Source organism: Panthera uncia (genome assembly GCF_023721935.1).
Source record: "Panthera uncia isolate 11264 chromosome A1 unlocalized genomic scaffold, Puncia_PCG_1.0 HiC_scaffold_17, whole genome shotgun sequence".
NCBI lineage: Eukaryota > Metazoa > Chordata > Mammalia > Carnivora > Felidae > Panthera > Panthera uncia.
The window spans coordinates 9725468-9745311 of record NW_026057577.1 but is presented as its reverse complement, the minus strand read 5'-3'; the positions used below and the strand labels follow the sequence as shown (position 1 = coordinate 9745311).

Sequence of the window (19844 nt, the reverse complement as noted above, 5' to 3'; positions counted from 1 at the left end):
ACCTGAGCCGAAGTCGGAGGCTTAACCGAGCCAGCCAGGCACCCCAGGAATAAAAATAATTCTTGAAAGCATTTTTGCACCCCAAGATCGATGGATCATCTATCTATATATGCTTTGATATAACCGCTCCACCTTCTACATAATTTGGAAACAAATAGAATTAATAAGGGACAAATGGAACTGTAGGGGCGCCTGGGTGGCTCAATTAAGCATCCGACTCTTGATTTCGGCTCGGGTCATGATCTCATGGTTCATGAGTCTCAGCCTGGCATTGTGCTCTGTGCTGACAGCGTGGAACCTGTTTGAGAGTCTCCCCCTCTCTCTGCCCCTCCCCTACTTGCATCCTCTCTGTCTCTCTCAAAATACATAAACTTAAAAAAAAAAATGAGACACTGTAAACTCAAAAAGAGTAATAAGCTGGCTGTATCAAATGAAATGTGACTATAATGTTTCATAATGGGGAAAATGTTAGCGAATAGGTTACAGAGTGATGGCAAATCGTCTTCCGACCGGCCAGACATTGGGTGATCAAAGGTATCAACACGTATCAGACAATAACCAGTCATTTTAGCTTGCAAATAATGTGGGAAGTGAACCTTTAGAAATGTCAAGTGACCAAACAGGTATGTGCAGAAATTAACTTTTTTTTTTATTATATATCATATAATGTAGTAGTAAAGTTTGAAGTGCATGAATAAAAAGTTAGTGAAATTACAGGAGGAACAATCTATAGAGCGATAATAGGTGCATTCCTTGTGCATCTGAAAGGAAAAGAAAAAAGAGTTTTCACTCATTTTGGCCTAAAACTTAGTGTCAGGTTCCCAGGATTCTGACATCAGAACCCGGATAACGCTGATTAGAACCATAGGGGCTTTACAATAAAAGCTAAAATATTGACCATATGATGGCAAAAAGTCTTAGTTTGTGGTTAACTGATTCTCTTCTAGCTACTCTCTGATGAAGTTGGTGGCGCTGTGGAGGAGGACCGCCGTCTCCTGGACGAGGATCGGGACCGCTCGGCGTTGTAGGTGACATGCTTGTCGTAGTTCTCCATCTGAGCCTCCAGGACATCTCTCTGCTGCTGCCTGATGGTCTGGCTGATGAGCCCAGGGAGGGCGTGGATGCTGCCAATCAAAGTCTCCAGTTTCGTTTCCACGGTAACAATCCTCTTCTCAAAGTCTTCGCTCCGCTCATTTAGGTCGGAAATCATGTCATACATGATGTTCTGGGTCTGCAAAACAGGGCGGACACGGGTAGAGCAACCAGGAACTCAAGGTTTCACGACACTTGCCCAGGAAGCGAGCTGTCCGCTCTCTTCAACCCTTTGTTGAAGCTGTCTGGTTTCCCTCTAGAGGGCCGCCTGGGTGGCTCATCTGGTTAAGCGTCCCACTCTTGATTTTGGGTCTGATCATGATCTCACGGTTCATGGAATGGAGCCCCAGAATGGAGCCCAAGTTTGGGCTCCGTGCTGCCATCGAGGAGCCTGCCTAGGATCCCCTCCCTCTCTCTCTCTCTCTCTCACATTCTCTCCCCCCCCCCCCCCCCCCCACCCCGTTTGTGCTTGCTTTCTCTCTCGCTCTCAAAATAAATTTAAAAAAAAATAACAAAATGTGCTCTTAGCTGCTTCACAACCTCTTAATGGTGATAAATGAACCAACTGAATAAGGGAGTTACTGTTCATGATACAGGCACCTCATTTGAGTTTGGCCACGGAGACAGAGTGCATTAGCTTTATTTTTTACTATATAGTCTGGAGGCTATGTGAACAACATCCATTCATTCAGAAAATACTGAACCTCTATGGCATGGCAGCCCTAGAGCCGTATTAGTAAGCACAGCACTAAAGAAATACTTTGAAAGAAATAGTGTCTTGCCTCATAGATATATTCCTGAGATGACATTATGCAGTATATATTTATCATATTATACATCTAGTAAAATGTTATATCTTATATTATTTCCAAGTGGTCTGTTTTATCATTTGACCTTACAGTGATGTAAGAGTCTGCCCCATCTTTGTTCAAGGTGTGTCTACGGGAGAGCCACGTTTGTAAATATTAATCGAGAACATCTTTCAGTCTCATATGTGCTACCCACCTTAAATGTATGATATATGTATGCTGTCCTACAGGTAAGTTGTTGAGGATGTCACTATCTTCTATTCATAAGACATCAAATATTCAGGTGCACCTGGGTGGCTTATTCGGTTAAACATCCGACTTTGGCTCAAGCCATGATCTCACAGTTCATGAGTTTGAGCCCCGTGTCGGGCTCTGTGCTGACAGCTCAGAGCCTAGAGCCTGCTTTGAGTTCTGTGTTTCCTCTCTCTGCCCCTCTCCTTCTCATGCTCTGTGTGTGTGTGTCTCTCGCTCTCAAAAGTAAAGAAACATTTTTTTAAAAAGCATCAAATATTCAACATTTACATGTTTATATAGTATGTTATTGATATACATGAAAATGAATATGATTTACTTGTGTTATTTTATGAGACTAGGACAAAGAGGTGTGATTTTCATAGATGATATTGGAAGCTTTATAAAGAACATAGTTGATTTATCGAACAAACAACAAAATGTATTGAGAGAGGCCCCTTTAAAAGCACTCGTTGTTAAGGGGCACCTGGGTGGCTTGGTCGGTTAAGCGTCCGACTTCGGCTCAGGTCATGATCTCACAGTTTGTGAGTTCGAGCCCCGCATCGGGCTCTGTGCTGACAGCTCAGAGCCTGGAGCCTGCTTCAGATTCTGTCTGTCTGTCTGTCTGTCTCTCTCTCTCTCTCTCTCTCTGCCTCTCTGCCCCTCCCCTGCTCATGCTCTCTCTCTGTTTCTCAGAAATAAATGTTAAAAAAAAAGTTTTAAAAAGCATTTGTGTTAAAAGGCTAAAAACTTCCATATATGCTATAATACCTCTTTTGGACCTAGCTCAGGAAAATGGAAGGTCACTGATGACAAATACTCATATTAAAAAAAAATATATCTGTTTAGGGGAGCCTGAGTGGCTCAGTCAGTTAAGTGTCTGACTTCATCTCAGGGCATGATCTCATGGTTTGTGGGTTCAAGCCCCGCATCGGGCTCTGTGCTGACAGCTGAGAGCCTGGAGCCTGCTTCAGATTCTGTGTCTCCCTCTCTCTGCCCCTCCCCTGCTCATTTGCTGTCTCTCCCTTTCTGAAAAATAAATAAAACATTAAAACAAATTAAAAATATTTGTTTAAATGTTTATTTTGAGAAAGACAGAGTGTGAGTGGGGGAGGGGCAGAGGGAGAAAGAGAACACACGTGAGAGAACATCTTAAGCAGGCTCCGTGCTTAGTGTGGAGCCCAACGCAGGACTTGATCCCATGAACCTTGGGATCATGACCTGAGCTGAAATCAAGGGTCGGATGCTTAACTGACTGAGCCACCCAGACAGCCCTAAATATTCATATTTTTAAAGTGGAATTTACTTGAAAGGGACAACCAAAAATCAACCAGATAAATCTTATAAGTGTGAAAGAGGAATCTGGGAACTATTAATGTCCTTTTAAAAAGTAGTATGATTTTTTAAATAATGAAAAAAGAATCATAAATTATGAAAACTGATTCCCTTTTTTTTTAAAAGATGATGTCCATGTTCTTAAAAAACTATTTCACAGTCTTCTGAGTTGGCTTAAAAGTGAATAAAAAACAATAATTTTATCAGTGAGTCCTATGGAGCCCTGAAGGTCATGGTCAAACCCAGGATGCAGTTCTCCTCTCAGAGGGAGGAGACTGAAGGACAAATATGAAACCCAATGGTATTGTCTCATATTCCATGTACATTTTCCACGGTACTTTCAAGTCACTGTAAGTAGGAAGGCTTTTAGAATGGGGTTTGAATAATTTATATAGGGAAAGAGCATGTGAAGAGAAATCTTTTAAGGTGGACCATCATGTTAGGGCTAATTGTTGGTTTGATGTGCAACACAAAGTTGGGGTATCCTCCTCCCAGTGGATTATCAGTCACCGTGCAGGGCTTCATTCCAACACACCTCACCATGAAGGCTGAGACCCCCATGCTTACCTTTGCTAGGTCCACCAAGGTGTTGGCTTGGTCATTCAGTTTCCTCTGCTCCATTTTTACACTTCTTAATCTAAAAGACAGAATCTCAAGTCAGAAGGGTTCCTTCCTGTCTACTGCTGTCATAACGCCTTCCAAAGAGCATGCATAAAATCGACAAGAGCAAATAACTGCATGGATAATGCCTTGAACATTTGGGGGTCAAGTTCAAACTGGTTATGTATCTGGAACAATGAGAAGCATGCTTCCCCAACACCGCAAAAAGGAAAGGAGAGAGAGAGAGAGGAGAGTAAGAGATGAGGTGTCCTTAGGACAACTATTTACCAGGGAGTTAAAAGTTGAATCGGGAGAGAGGCTCATAAGGACTTAACCATATGAGAAAAGCCAAAACATTCCTTAAAATCCCAGTATCATTTCAAATAGACATAGGAAGAAATAGGCAAAGCGACTAGACTTTCATCAATGTTGGAGCAGTGAGCACCTTCCTATGCCTACATGACTAGATACACAGGATAGCCCTGTTCAGTTTGAGATGGATTGGGTTAGGTATTTGAACCTGATGAAAACACAGTGATAAGTGAGATTCTTAGTAGCAAAAATAAGACTTTTATTCAACCAGCAGCAAGAGAACCCAAAACACATAAGTCTCTTATTCTTCATTGTGTTTTGCTCGACTTTTATCTTAAACTGCCATCGAATTTGAAGGGAAGCCAGGCCATTTCCTTGGGAGAATTTCCCTTAATTTTTTTCTTGTAGATAAAAGTCAGCGGACAATTAAAATGTCTGACAGATGGGGTTTCTGGTTGTAAACTTACTTTTAGATGCTTTTAAATATCAGTGCATATATCTGATTGACAGTCAAAACACTGCTGTTAAAAAAAAATCTTTCTTAAGGATGACTTTTACTAGTCCTTATTTTATTTACTATAATATTTTTGAAAACATATTTATTGGGTGCTTACTCCCTACCAAGAAATTAAGATTTTCCAACAGGAGAAAAGGGGTTGTTTGTTCTTTAAGCCAACAATCCGAGCCATGCTCCAAATGAGAAGCACATTTCTCTTGGGTACTTAGTTTAAAAACAAAAAACAAAAAACAAAATCCATGCTAACCTTATTACCTGTAAATGACATGTCATTTACAGAGTATAGTGTCGATGTTGGAGAGATTAATCTTTATAATTTCCCAATTTCAACGAAAGGTAGTTACAAAAAAAAAGGATCAAAAATTCACAGGGCAAGATTTTACTGCCAGGGAGATTTTTACAACAAATGTTCAGTAGTGCGCAGTGATTTTGTTTTGAAACTACGCTATGCAATATGTCACCAAGTCTGCTTGACAGTGAAGACAGATTTCCTTCTGCCAGTATGGGTTTAACTGACACCTGCCTATAACATGATATTTAACAATGTAAAACAGCTTAAGGTTATCACTTGCCGTTGCGAGTCTGTGTTTCCCTATTAGAATGCTTGGAACTAAGTTAATTGGCTCTTTTGTACACTATTATAGAGATGGACTGGGTGTAAGTGTAAAAGGAATTTACAAACAGGTATTCGAATCTAACATGTTGAGATAGGCTTCTCTAAGTACTCACAAGGATTACAATTCTTGATGTACACCTTTTAAAAACAAGTCCCCTTCCACCCCTCTCCCCCCTGCAAAAAACAAAAAACAACACTTTAAACATGTGTGAGGTCATTCTGCAGAAATGTACTAGAGAGAACAACAGTGTCAGATGTGGACTCCCTTCTCCCTGGCCCTATTTGACCTTCAGTTTCTTAATGTATGAAATGAAGTGGGTTAGGATAGGATGGTATTTCTAAAGTGCTGCATTTGTACCGACAGAGGTGTTCGAGGTGGCTATGTGATACTCAAACCAGAAGACATTAAATACTAAACCAGATGGAGAGACAGTTACTCCCTTTTATCCTCTTCCAATTCTTGATTATTACAAGAAAAATGTCTCAGGCTGGTCCTCTCCTGTTTTTATCTCCCAACACCTGCTCTTCTCTCCTTTTTGAAAAGAGAGCAGGATTTCAGCTGAGTGCTTCCTGCATGCAGCAGTTCCGTGGCTAGAATTCAACGCCAGTGTTTCAAATGTTGGTGGATGCGACCTCTCCCTCTCTTTGCTGGGAGCAGGAGCGGCTTTTTGTTTTTGTTTCATTTTTGTTTTTGTTGTGTTAGCCATTTTGTGATAATGATTTACACCAAGCTTTATTTTCAAATTCAAGGAATGGGACCCTTAGCACATGAATGACTCAAGTCTGGGGAACCAGATCAGAAGCCTCCAACCACTTGGGAGTGCAGGCAAGGCCCTGAGGTTGGCAAGCCCAGTGAAAGGGCCAGTGGGTGTCCCTTAGCTGAGGTGGGTACTCTGCTCTTGAATTACCATATATTATGTTTCTGACAGTAGAATTTTGCCCAGTTGTTTTTTTTTTTTTCCACTAATCTGGAAAGCTGACATAGGGTAGCCCCCTATTGAATCAGAATCCCTTTAAGCTCCTTGAACTTATATCATCTTGCCTTGCTGTTCCTGAGACTGTACCCTAGAACTGGTAGAAAAAGCCTACTTAAAGCTGCAGCTGCCAGAATAAAAGGTAACATGCATGTGTATTTTACTTTCTCCCCCCCACCCCGCCCCCGCAAAAAAAAGAAGAATAAGGAACGTATGTTGACTTCTTCCTTGTGAACTTCACTTATCACAGGAAAGTATCATGATTTTGGATCACATTTCCATAGCAGCAATCAGACTACTGAAATTCACAAATAAAGGACCCGCTTGGATGCATGCAGCCGGTAGAAAATTCTGCAAATGTCGAGAGGAGCGGCTCACACAACTTACTTCCGAGCTCTATTTTCATTTTGTTGAAATAAAAAGACAAAACAAAAGAAAAGAAAACTGTAAAATATTCCAGAACAGAGTAACACAGTGTGGTGTTCAGTTGTGCACAGGGGGCTCGATTCATTAGCTGAGAGATCCTGTTAAGGCTCTGTAGGATCTTGGCATGGTGATCAAAGAAAAACACGGTTCGCTTATGGTATCATCCTTCATTGCTGAGACTCCCCCCTCCGTCCCGCCCCTGAAATACAGCGCTTCCTCCAGAACGAGGTTCAGAAGGAAGACCCTCTAGGAAGTCATCACGGCCTCTTTGATACACGATGTCCAAGTAAACTGTAGGAACCGTTTTGACCTAATATGAATGTCATGGGGTTAAAAGGACAGTGTTCTACATAGTAGGATGATTATAATGTTGGTGGTGTTTTTTGGACGGCGTCCATCTCTTCCAAGTTGGGGCTTCTTAGAAGCCTGGTTTTCTGACAGGTGGGTCATCTGAAACTCAGTGTTAGAGAAATTATGTGTATTGAATTTCTCGGCTCTGAGACAAGTTCATGTCGACTGCTGAGTCTACGGTTGAGATAGAAGAGTGATGAGCTTTAAGGTTAAAGTTGATACCAGAAAAAGTATTCAAAGGTATTTAGGAACAGAATGCTTCAAGGCATTGAGTGATGATCTAACAAGACAGATCCGTTAGTGAAACAGAGGACACAAGCCTGGAGAAGCAGGCATCCACCAGAGACGAGGGAGGCCACGTGTCAGGGAGAGAGGCTGTGAAGTTTGGAAAAGAGGGGAGTCCAGACAGAGCTCTGGAAAAGCTCTCAGGTCAAATGGGAGGATGGGAGAGGCCAGGGAGAGAGCTCTATCAAATGAGTTTGTAACTTCTCCCTCAAGCAGCAAGGTCTGATTTCACCCGATGCCATTTCACCGAGGCTGATGGTCTCACTGTGTCTGAATGGGAGGCAATGGGAGCCTTGCCCTTAAGAATCGAGCCCTGTGTGCTTTCCTGTATCACTAACTTAAAATGAGAGATTATGCACGATTAGAATCATCTAGCCAAACCCAGCCCATATAAATTTCCAATTGTATTTTTTTTACAAAGTACCCCTCCCACCTCAAAGGAAATCTAACCCCAAGACTATATCATAAAAACAATTTAGAACATTTGAGCTGCTTGAAGCTCATCTACTTTAGAAGTTCATGTTGCTGCCGAAGAAACAGACTGAGAAATGCCAAAGAAGCAGAAGAATTCATGAGGGGTTTCCTCTGTTACTCTATCCTGAAGCAGCATTGGGAAGACCCACATAAGCTGTACCTTGAAACTCTTAAAATCGGGTCAGGCCACCTTCCAGCAATCTAACAATTGCTTAGGGACAATGTGTCAACTTTGCTTCCCCAAATATTTTTTCCTAGCATACTATAAAAATTTTCAAACCTAGAGCAAACTTGAAAAAAAACTTACAGCAACCATCCCTAAGCTGTCTGTCCCCTGAGGTTTCAGCATGAATGCATTTCACAATAAAAATATAAATGTATAAATACCCACCATTCACATGTGGCTACAAAATTACTACAGGAACTACCAAAGCATTTTTTCCCAGTGTTTTTGTTAGATGTAAAAACTCACCAATGGCATCAAAGGCCAATTTCATTTCATTATCTATTTAATAGGTACATCATTCTGATAGAAAGGGTTATAAATACGATCCCGGAGGACATGGGGTATGTGGCTGCTTGACCCATAGACTGACTGTACCTGCCCACACTAACAAAGGTAAGTTTTCGTTTTAATATACTTGAGCGGTATAGGTTAGTGGCAAAACATTAAAAGTACAAAGAATGCTTTCCCAGTATATACACATTATACCGTGTATACTTCTTCTACGAATGTTAGGTTCCTATATGCTATGGTTGTGGGTGTGTAGGAATGCCCTCTGTGCCAGGAGGGCTATGTCTGGTGACCCCGGAGGGAGAGGCCTGTCCTCAGAAGTGAAGGCCCAGCATCCCTTAGGGGACTCGCTCTCTGAGATCTAAACTTGAAGGAATAAAGATGTGGAGGCTCCACAGGGTGGGTATTTGGTTATAAAGGTGGCCATGAGCTTCAGCAAAGCAGCTCCCTGTGCGAGCCAGATCTATGTGTTCCTCTGTGTTTCGCTTTTATAATTTCCCACATTTTGAAAGAGTGTTACCTTAAGATTCTAGCCTTTCCTTACAAGGGACAGAAAGCACAGTTGTGGGCCCGGTGTGAAGTCACGGAACTAAAGGTGAAATGATGTCACTTTGGTGCTGGTAGTGGCAAGATCATGACTGAATAGCTCTGAGTGCATGCAGAATCCATGCAGAATCTCCCTCTCTTGTAGATCTCAGGGTGCCTGGATTTGATTCTCATTAAGGCAGGCAGCAATTTCTAGATGCAGTCCACATTTCCAGCGATAGTGATTCAAAAAACATAGTCAGAGGGAGAGGTCAAAGGGTAGCATTTGAATGCTTAGTGATTTCCCATAGAATGTGAAGTGTGATACAGTACCTATGAACTACCTAAATATACAAAATAAAAACTCCAGCTTCAGAGCTTTTCCGGTCTGCTGTGCTAGGCAGCTCTGAGAAGACCCACCTTGCTGTGTAATCCAGACACCTAGTGTTTACCCACCTTTCTGTGATTGCCCTGGTAGGCTGCATGAGAAAAGCCACATTTCTGACCCATGCATGTGACTGAGCTGCTCTTCCCCATACAGAAATGCCACTGAGTTAAGAGCAAGGCTGCACAGCCTCGAGACTGATGCCCACATGAATGTACTTACGGTAAGGATGCTGCCAGCCTGGGGGAGAAAGAGCTGGTGGCTTTCAAGTCATTATTGATACTTACTACATAGACATTTGTCTTTTCAAAGTCTATGATAGTTATGTATAGCATAGAAACAAAATAACATGAAAGAACTTAAGCATATTGAATAATGGTGGCCTCCATAAGGTCAGACTCATTGTAAAAGGCACTATAAAATCTATAAGGAACATACAGCAAATAGAAAATCCCCTACGTCCTGAGTAAAGACTAGTTTAAAAATGCAAGTATGAAATCAAGTGTAGGTACTGCCTTCATAGAAAGATGCTGGCAGCCTGTTTAAAAAAAAACCCAGAGCGATCATAAAATATTAAATGTTTTTCAAGATTTTGCAGTCAATACAAACGAAACATCTGAGGGCAAGCCATACGAATAAATAAGTTATATTAAGATATACAATTGCAACTGAAAATAAGGTTTCTAAAGAGAGAAACTGAGAAGACATTTTAATTAATATATTAAATGACTCTGCTCCCAATAACGGATGATTTTGAGTCCAAAAAAGAACTGACAATTTTCTCAGCATTTCATTTATGGAATTATTAAATTGCCAAATAATGTCTCCTGGGAACACACATGACAGTGTTTTCTTTTTTCCCCCTCTCACAAAAGAAGAATAACTAAGTATGGGAAATTAAGACCCAGAGTTACAAAAAGCAGGATGACAATGAATGAAAAATGGTACTTACTGATGAATAGCTTGCAAGAATTTTCGTTGATGTTTTCTTACTTTTGCATGATCTATCTTTTTTACTAGCTTTGTATTTTTGTAAATTAGCCATGTTTCCCTGAGTACATTGGCAGCTGCGTTTTTCACCTGTTAAGAAAACAAACAAACAAAGCAGTTGATAAATTCCCAGAGCAGAATCCTTTGCAAACATGGCCAGGGGTCCTATTCTTTTTTTTTTAATATTTTTTTTAAGTTTTTATTTATTTTTGAGACAGAGAGAGACAGAGCATGAGCAGGGGAGGGGCAGAGAGAGAGGGAGACACAGAATCTGAAGCAAGCTCCAGGCTCTGAGCTGTCAGCACAGAGCCTGATGAGGGGCTTGAACTCACAGACTGTGAGATCATGACCTGAGCTGAAGTCGGATGCTTAACTGACTGAGCCCTCCAGGCGCCCCCCAGGAGTCCTATTCTTAATCCCAAAGATCACGGTAAGTTCTAGCTCTGTTTACTATTTCTCAACAGAGTATTTTTCTTGAATCTGTGCCTTTTAAAAAGTACCTCTATCTGTCTGGGCACAACATTTAGGTTGAAATATTAGGGAGGTACCGATCTCTTTCTGGGCTAACTTCTACCCATCAGGAACATTTTCATCCAACCAGTTCTTTTAAAAAGCAAGAGGTGGTTGTAACCTGTCTGGCAACATTGCAGGGCGGGGTCAGGGGGAGGTTGGAAGAGGTGCTGAATTCTGCACCTTGTATTCCATTTGTTTTCCCCATGTTCTTCATTTCCCTGGAGAGAGGCAAAATGCCAGAAGGCCAAGGTGAATCTTGTCTTTTGCAAGCTTGCTTGGCATTTTTGGCTGTGAACTACAGGAAGGGCATGTTTCCACTGCTCAGTGTCCAAGCAGACCTATTCTTCTGCCCTTTCCGAGTGACTCAGCAAACTGTTAGCATGCTTTAATGAGCTGACAGTCTATGTTGTCATGATTTTGTGGGTTAATTTGAGTACACTGCATTTCAAACAGATGGGACAAACCTAAATGATACAAGTGTTTTAATGACATGGCTGAGACCTACTGTGGTTGATGGAAGGTATGAATACTTCCTAGTAATATTCAAGCACTTGCTTTTGTGATTAGCTCTTCATCAATTTCTGGACATTGATAAAGGCCCAGCCACGGACAAGTTCGTCCTTCCTTGCTCACACTACAGGTTCTGATGACCCAGAGCTTCCCCTTAAGCTTGTTGTTAATAACTTACTCTAAGAAATTGATCCATTGAATTCTTTTGAGTGATGGATAAAGGCTGTTTCACAAAGAGCAGGCTGCTGGGGGGTTGGGTGGAGGAAGACCACTTTTTAAGAAAGGCACTGTGGTAGGGAAGAGAGAGCCATGAACTGGACTTGAGAAAGGGTTCTAAGTTCTTGACTTTGGACTAACCAAGTGAAGTCAAGGGGATGAGCTAACCCTTGCAGGACTTTAGTTTTCTCTTCCCTACATGAGAAGAGTAGAGAGAATTATCACTCAAGTCTGTTTCAGGCCTTAGATTTTCAATAAGGAAGAGTCTTAAAATTACATGACAACTATGATCCCAAGAAGGTATCTGTATTTTTTGACTTTGAGCACCGAAAGCATCAGGTTTGGTAGCTGACGGTGAATCTTTTTCACGCTGCTGAAAAGGTTTCTTTTTGAGGGAAATTGCTAGAACCCATTTGAAGAAAACGATGCTCTCCTAAAACTGCTTTTAACGCTGACTTTGGTCTATAATGCACTTTCTCTGGATATTCATCAGAGCCTGCACAGAGAGCATGCATTCTGAAACCAGTGGAAAAATGAAACGTCAGGTGCTGAGCACCAGCAGAGCATCTGAGAAACAGCACCACTATCCGCAGTGAAGTTCAAAGGTGTTCCAGTTAAATTCTTTGCTCTTCATTCTCACGTAAACACATTTCTCTCTTTACAGGGGTAAGGAATGCTTTTCCATTTGGTCCTCATGTTCTTTTCAGAGGTAAGGATGCTATATAAGTGGCTAAGGGTTGAGGACATTGCTTTTATTTTTTATTTTTCTAATGAAAGTTTGTTTGTTTGTTTGTTGAGAGAGAGAGAGAGACAGGGAATCCCAAGCAGGTTCTATACTGTCAGTACAGAGCCCAACACGGGGCTCATACTCACAAACCGTGAGATCATGACCTGAGCTGAAATCAAGATTGGAGCACTCAACTGACTTGAGCCCCCCAGGTACCCTGAGGACCTTCCTTTTAAAGGGAGAGGGGTGGGAAGTTACTGGCCAACACTGACTGGGGTTGGAATAGGGTCCTTCCACACTAGGAAGCAGAAGGGCCACTTAAGCGAGGTCTCAGCTCTCTGAACAGCTTTACCACCTGGAAGAAGGTAAGGGGGCTGGGTGGCCCCCCCTCCCTGATATTATCAGCTCAAGACACAGAGGAGGAAGCTAGAAAACTTGGTAAAAACAGGTGGGACCATAACACAGCAGTTGAACATAGTAACGTTTGCAAGAGAACAAAACAATTGATTTCACTTTGGATTCCCATCCACACACAGCAAACGCCAAATGACCCAAGTCCTTAAATCTTGAACAAGGCGATTCATTGCTTGTCATCGGTTTATTTTATATGATTGTTTTTCCTCTTTGGGATGGCAGGGGAATGGCTGAAGGGGAGTAGGGAACCTCATTCTGAATTCATGGGGGTGAGTGAAACCCCCAAGTTCTTTGTTGCAGGGTTCACATGCACAAAATGCTCATTGTAGTTGACAGGCTAAAAATGAACATGATTCCTCGTCTGAAAATGAAATCCCTACAGCTGCTTTTAAAAACTGTGAAACACAGGCATTTATGTTGAAACATTTCCCTTTCTAACTCTCTAATAGGTGGTGAAACCCAGGAAGAAAACTCTGGAAGCATCCCATCTGCTGCTTTTTCAAAGTAGCGGTCACAAGACATGTGTCCAAAAGTAGAAATATGTGCTCTCTGCTTACTGGTCACATGTGTCTGGAATATATTTTTCTGGTCTGTCTTTGGGTTGGAAGGGACAGGGTGGAAAGCACCTCAGTGTTTCACAAGCTCAAACAATGGGGAACTGTTACATGACCATGACAGAAAACTTATAGGGGAAACTGGAGAAGAAAAGTTGACTTGGAGGGAAAGTTTCCTCTGCTTATGTACTTAAGAATGCTGCCGTGACGTCTAACAGTGTAAACCTAGAGCTCTGTCCTGCCCTTCGAGGGCATTTATAGACTCTCAGAGGACAGGGGAATATCACTAACCTTTGTGTTTCCCTAGCTCAGGGCTTCGGACATAGGTGGCGCTAAGTATTTGGTACCATAGTGTATACATTGTATCATAAGAACTCCTTTTTTTTTTTTAGTGTTTTTATTATTTATTTTTGAGAGAGAGAGAAAGAGAGAGTGCATGAGCAGGGGAGGGCAGAGGGAGACACAGAATCTGAAGCAGGCCCCATGCTCTGAGCTGTCAGCACAGAACCTGATGCAGAGTTTGAACCCATGTACCGTGAGATCATAACCTGAGTTGAAGGCAATCACTCAACCGACTGAGCCACCCCAGGCACCCTGCATCATAAATTCTAATCATGAGCCACAGATACATATTTATTGACCACAGGACCTTCTTTTTAAAAAAAAAATTTTTAATGTTTATTTATTTTTGAGAGACATCATGAGCAGGGGAGGGGCAGAGAGAGAGGGGGAGACACAGAATCTGAAACAGGCTCCAGGCTCTGAGCTGTCAGCACAGAGCCTGATGCAGGGCTTGAACTCACAGATCGTGAGATTATGACCTGAGCCAAAGTCAGACGCCCAATCGACTGAGCTACCCGTGTGCCCCGACCAAAGGACCCTCTTGATAAGAAGGGTATACAGGTTACAGAAGAGACGTAAGATGTAACTACGTCTTCCCTAATTTCCATTTACTAATTCAACAAATTTATGAAGTGTCTACCATATGCTAGAGCCCATGATGGTTGTTATGGGGGATCACAGATCTAGCCCTCAAAAATTAGTAGCTGTAGTGATTCTTGTGCCAGTTAATGAGCCAACAACTCTGTGCAATACTTTTCTAATGTCAAGAAACAAGGAGAGTGAGGGGAAGGTTCTTTCTTAGCAGGAAACTTCTCCCCTCCCATCATCCCTTCCTCCACAGCCAGGGAAAAAAGGAAAACATGAACATTTGCTCTGCCTGACTCATGCTCCATTGCAATTAAAATCTTTCATCAGAAACATTTTGAAAGGCATAATAATAATCAGTTATGTTGAGAAAACAAAAGCCCTAAAAGCAATAATACTATTAAAGATAACAGTACTTACCCAGATGCCTTAAAACCACCTTTGCAGTTAAAAAAGTCATGAAATGTTCTATCGCTGACGTTTACAGGTAATGATGAAATATTAAAGCCAGAGGTCGTAAGGTAAAATATATTTTTAAGTGTAATAATACTTGATAAACCACAAAAGCACTTAAAAGCTGACTGACTTTTCACTGAAACTTTGCCTTGCTCAAACCTATACAGATACACATTACAGCACTGTTTTAAAGAGTACTTTGTTTATAGTTTTCCTTTGCTTTTGACTCTCCTGATTGTTATTTAATTGATTTTTTTGTTTGTTTGTTTGGTCCAGTTTCCCCTTGCCTCTCCCTTCAGAGACTTATTTTGGTGCAATGCTTCCATTCTTATCAGATTAAGAGAAGGGACATAACCTCTGACTTAAGAAGCAAGAGTTTTCCACCTCTCGTTCTTGTAACTGTGGTAAAATGGGTAAAATGTTGCTTCACAGGCTGTGGGCGATGCCTCCAGGCTGCCGGGGACAAACACAGACAACACTTCTAAACCTGGACACTAGGACCACATGCTGCCCAGGCCCTCTTGAGAGCAGATACCTGGGGCTGGGTGAGTGCTATAGCTTTGGAACAGGGCAAGGTCAAGCGATCCAGTCACTTTGCTTTCTCACCCACGGGGCTGTGTCTCCAAGCACCATGTAAAAGCTCCAGAGACTCAATCCTCCAGAATTTCTGTTCGCTTGTTAAGAGATACGTAGGACAAAAAATTATATAACTGCATAATGGTGTTCTTATTATGGATCTTATTGAGAATTCTTAACAGGATTGGAAACACCCACAGTGGACATTAATATGTATAATTATCCTTTGTGGTACATCTAGCTACTTTAAAAATTACGTCTGGTCTCTCAGAATTGCTTGTTTTCAAGTTTCCTTCCAAAATGAAAGTGTGCAGAGGGCCAAACTCCAGGATTTCTTCTTGGTTCAGATGCAACTGAGGAGTAATAACATTTCCAAAAGATATAGCACATTATCTATGCTATAGTATCTCTGGAAGGGTGATAAATTGCAAATCTATTAAGTTGCTGGTCCCATCTTACTAAAAGCCCAGTGACAGGTTATTGTCCTTAGGCTAATGATTTCATTTTGAAATCATTAGATTATTCTGGGTACGTGGCCACTTTTGAATTGTAGAGTGGCATGTTAAACTTTTGGAATTGCATGGAACAATCTCCCTTAATAGACTGTGCAAGGCATAATGTGCTGTACTTTCACACATGGTATTTCATGTGGCTGATGTTGTCCAACAGAGAAACGATTTCTATGTGAAATTGTTCCTCTGAAAACTTGTGCACAGTGAATAATTTTTCATGGAAACTGTTCAGTTCAGTTACGAAACACAATGGGAGGCTTGGAAAGTTACATTTCTTCTCAGAAGCATAATCAATCGTTTAACACTCACTGCTTTTTTTTTTTTTTTTACAGTCATGTTCAGATTTCAGAATGTCTATCATCATTACCTCTGTTGACCATGAGAAAAAAAGGATTTCTTCTGCCGCACTGCTTCAGGGGATAGTGGTAGTTTTCTCCAGCGGTAAGGAGCACCCTTGACCTTGTATTTTTAAGCTTCGTCTTGGTAACTATGTATGGTGTTTAGGTGCTTGTTTACTCTATTCTCTCTTATGTCCCAGAATCATTCGTGAATGATCATTCAGATTTTAGAACTCTTTTGAAATTGTAGTTGACATACAACATGACGTTAGTTGCATGTGTACAACATAGTGACTTGACAGTTCTACCTGTTACAACATGCTCAGCCTAAGTACAGTTACATCTTTACATCACTGTACAAAGTTGTTCCAAGAATACGGAATCTACTCCTGATGCTGTACTGTTCCTCCCTGTGACTTGTTTATTTTATAACTGGAAGTATGTATGTCTTAATCCCCTTCAACTGTTTTGCCCATCCCATACCCCACACCTCTCTGGCAACCATCAGTTGGTTCTGGGTATTTAAAAGCTTGGTTTTTTTAGTCTGTGTCTTTTTTTCTTTTTTTTTTTACTTTGTTTATTCATTTGTTTCTTAACTTCCACATATGAGTGAAATCATATGGAATATGTATTTGACTTATTTCACTTAGCATTATACTCTCTGGCTTCATCCGTATCGTTGCAAACGGCAACATTTCACTCTTTTTATGGTTGAGTAATATTCCATTGTGTATATCTGTATTGCATCTTCTTTATCCATTCATCCATTGATTGAAACTTACATTGCTTCCATATCTTAACTATTTTAAATAATGCAATAAATATAGGGGTTTATATACCCTTTCTAATTAGTGTTTTACTCTTCAATACCCAGAGCTGGGTTGTATAGTATTTCTATTTTTAATTTTTTTTTTTTTTTAGGAATGACTATATTGTTTTTCATAGTGGCTGCACCAGTTTACATTCCCACCAACAGTGCACAAGGGTTCCCTTTTCTCCACATCTTTGCCAACACTTGTTATATATTGTCTTTCTGATACTGTTTTGATTTGGATTTCCCTAATGATGCAGAATGTTGAGCATCTTTTCAAGTGCCTGTTGGTTATCTGTATGTCTTCTTTGGAAAATTTCTGTTCAGGTTCTCGATCCATTTTTTTAAAAATGCTTATTTATTTTGAGAGAGAGAGAGAGCAGAGAGAGTGCATGTGCATGAGTAAGGGGGGGGGGCAGGGTGGGGGAGAGATTCCCAAGCAGACTCTGCACTATCAGTGCAGAGGCCAATGTGGGACTTGAACTCACAAACTGTGAGATCATGACCTAAGCCAAAATTAAGAGTCGGATGCTTAACTGACTGAGCCACCCAGACACCCCTCTCTATCCATTTTTTAATTGGGTTATTTGTTCTTTTTGATGTTGAGTTGTAGGAGTTCTTTAAATATCTTGAATATTAACCCCGTATTGATATATCTATCATTTGCAAATGTATTCTCCCATTCAGTAAGTAGATTGCCTTTTTATTTTGTTGGTGGATGATCCTTTTAATGTATTGTTGAATGTGGTTTGCTCATATTTTGCTGAGGATTTTTATATCTATGTTCATCAGGAATATTGGTCTGTAGTTTTCTATTTTTTGTAGTGTCTTTAGTTTTGGAATCAGGGTAGTGATGGCCTCGTAGAATGAATGTGGAAGCATTCTTTCATCTTCTAACTTTTTGGGATAGTGTGAGAAGGAGAAGTGTTAGCTCTTCTTTAAATGTTTGGTAGAATTCACCTGTGAAGCCATTTGGTCTTGGACATTTGTTGGCAGTTTATTATTAGTAGTAGTTGGCATGGGTTTGGTATGGGATGAGTTTTATTACTAGGAATTGGTGTGTTCAGATTTTCTACTTTCTGATTCAGTCTTGGAAGACGGTATGTTTCTAAGAATTTATCCATTTCTTCTAGATTGTCCAATTTGTTGGCATATAATTTTTTGTAGTAGTCTCTCATAATCCTTTTCATTTCTGTGGTGTTAATTATTTCTCCTCTTTCATTTCTGATTTTATATACTTGAGTCCTTGCTCTTTTTTATTTTCATGAAGACTCTGGCTAAAAGCTTATCAATTTTCTTTACCTTTTCAGTGAATCAGCTCTTAGTTTCATTGATCCTTTCTATTCTTTTTTAGTCTCTATTTATTTTGGCTCTGATTTTTATTATTTCTTTCCCTCTACTAACTTTGGGCATAATTTATTCTTTTTTCTAGTTTATTTAAATGTAAGTTTCAATTATGTATTTATTATTTTTCTTGTTTCTTGAAGTAGACCTGTATTGTTATGAATTGCCCTCTAAGAAATGCTTTTGCTGCATCCCTAATGCTTTGGACTGTTGTATTTCCATTGTCATTTGACTAAAGGTATTTTTTTTTTAATTTCCCCTTTGATTTCTTCATAGATCCACTGGTTATTTAGCAGCATGTTGTATAGCCTCCATGTATTTTTTCCAGCTTTTTTCTTGTAACTGATTTCTAGTTTCATAGTCTTGTGGCTGGAAAAGGTGCTTGATATGATTTCAATCTTCTTAAATTTATTGAGACTTGTTTTGTGGCCTAATATGTGATCTTTCCTGGAGAACGTTCCATACACACTTGAGAAGAACATGTATTCTTGCTGTTTTGGGATAGAATGTTCTGAATATACCTGTTAAGTCCATCTGGTCTAATGTGTGTTCAAAGCCACTGTTTCCTGGTTGATTCTGTTTGGAATGATCTATCCATTGATGTAAGTGAAGTGTTAAAGTCTCCTACTATTATTGTATTACAGTCAATTTTTCTTTTTTTGTCTGTTAATATTTGCTTATGTATTTAGGTTGGGTATATAGATATTTACAATTGTTATATCCTGACTGTTGGCCTGATCCCTTTATCATTATGTAGCACCTTTCTTGGTCTCTGGTTACAATCTTGGTTTAAAGTCTATTTTGCCTGAGAGAAGTATTGCTACTCCAGATTTTTTTCACCTTCCATTGGCGTAGAATATCTTTTTCTATTCCTTCACTCTCAGTTTGTATGTGTCCCTGTGTCTGAAGTGAGTCTCTTGTAGGCAGCACAGAGATGGGTCCTATTTTCCTATCTATTTAGTCACCTTGTATCTTTTGACTGGAGCATGTAGTCCACTTTCATTTGAAGTAATTGTTGACGGGTATGTACTTATTGCCATTTTGTTGTTTTCTGGTTGTTTCTGTAGTTTTTCTGTTTCTTTCTTCTCTTGATCTCTCCTGGTTTGATAACTTCCTGTAGTTTTGTGTTAGGATTCTGTTTCTTTTGTGTAAACTTATTACTTACTGGTGTTTGGCCTGTGGTTACAACAAAGTGCATATATAATATCCAATGTGTATAACAGTCTATATTAAGTTGAGGGTTGCTGAAGTTCGCAGACATTCTAAAAGCACTACCTTTCTATTTGCCACTCATGTCCTATGTGTATGACATCATATTTTACATCTTTTGTGTATCCCTTAACTAATTTTTGTATAATGTAACTGATTTTACTACTTCTGCCTTTTCCCCTTCATACTAGCTTTGTGAGTGACTGATGCACTACCTTTACTTCATATATGCTTTTGCCAGTGAAATTTTTTCCTTTCATAATTTTGTTAAGACCCTTCTTTCCCACTTAAAGAAGTCCCT

The 19844-nt window shown here is 40.3% G+C and overlaps 1 protein-coding gene across 1 annotated transcript in view; it reads right to left on the bottom strand.

The window, feature by feature from the left end:
* Positions 1 to 677: 677 nt before the first annotated feature.
* KCNN2 (potassium calcium-activated channel subfamily N member 2) overlaps positions 678 to 19844 on the bottom strand; it is an 89035-nt gene continuing 69868 nt past the window's right edge. Inside the window, exons 5-7 of the mRNA XM_049648822.1 lie at positions 10399 to 10526; positions 4035 to 4104; positions 678 to 1231 (exon numbers count right to left, since the gene is read on the bottom strand). Coding sequence (XP_049504779.1) covers positions 944 to 1231; positions 4035 to 4104; positions 10399 to 10526 — 486 coding nt within the window. The 3' untranslated portion in view covers positions 678 to 943. The remainder of the gene's footprint in view (positions 1232 to 4034; positions 4105 to 10398; positions 10527 to 19844) is intronic.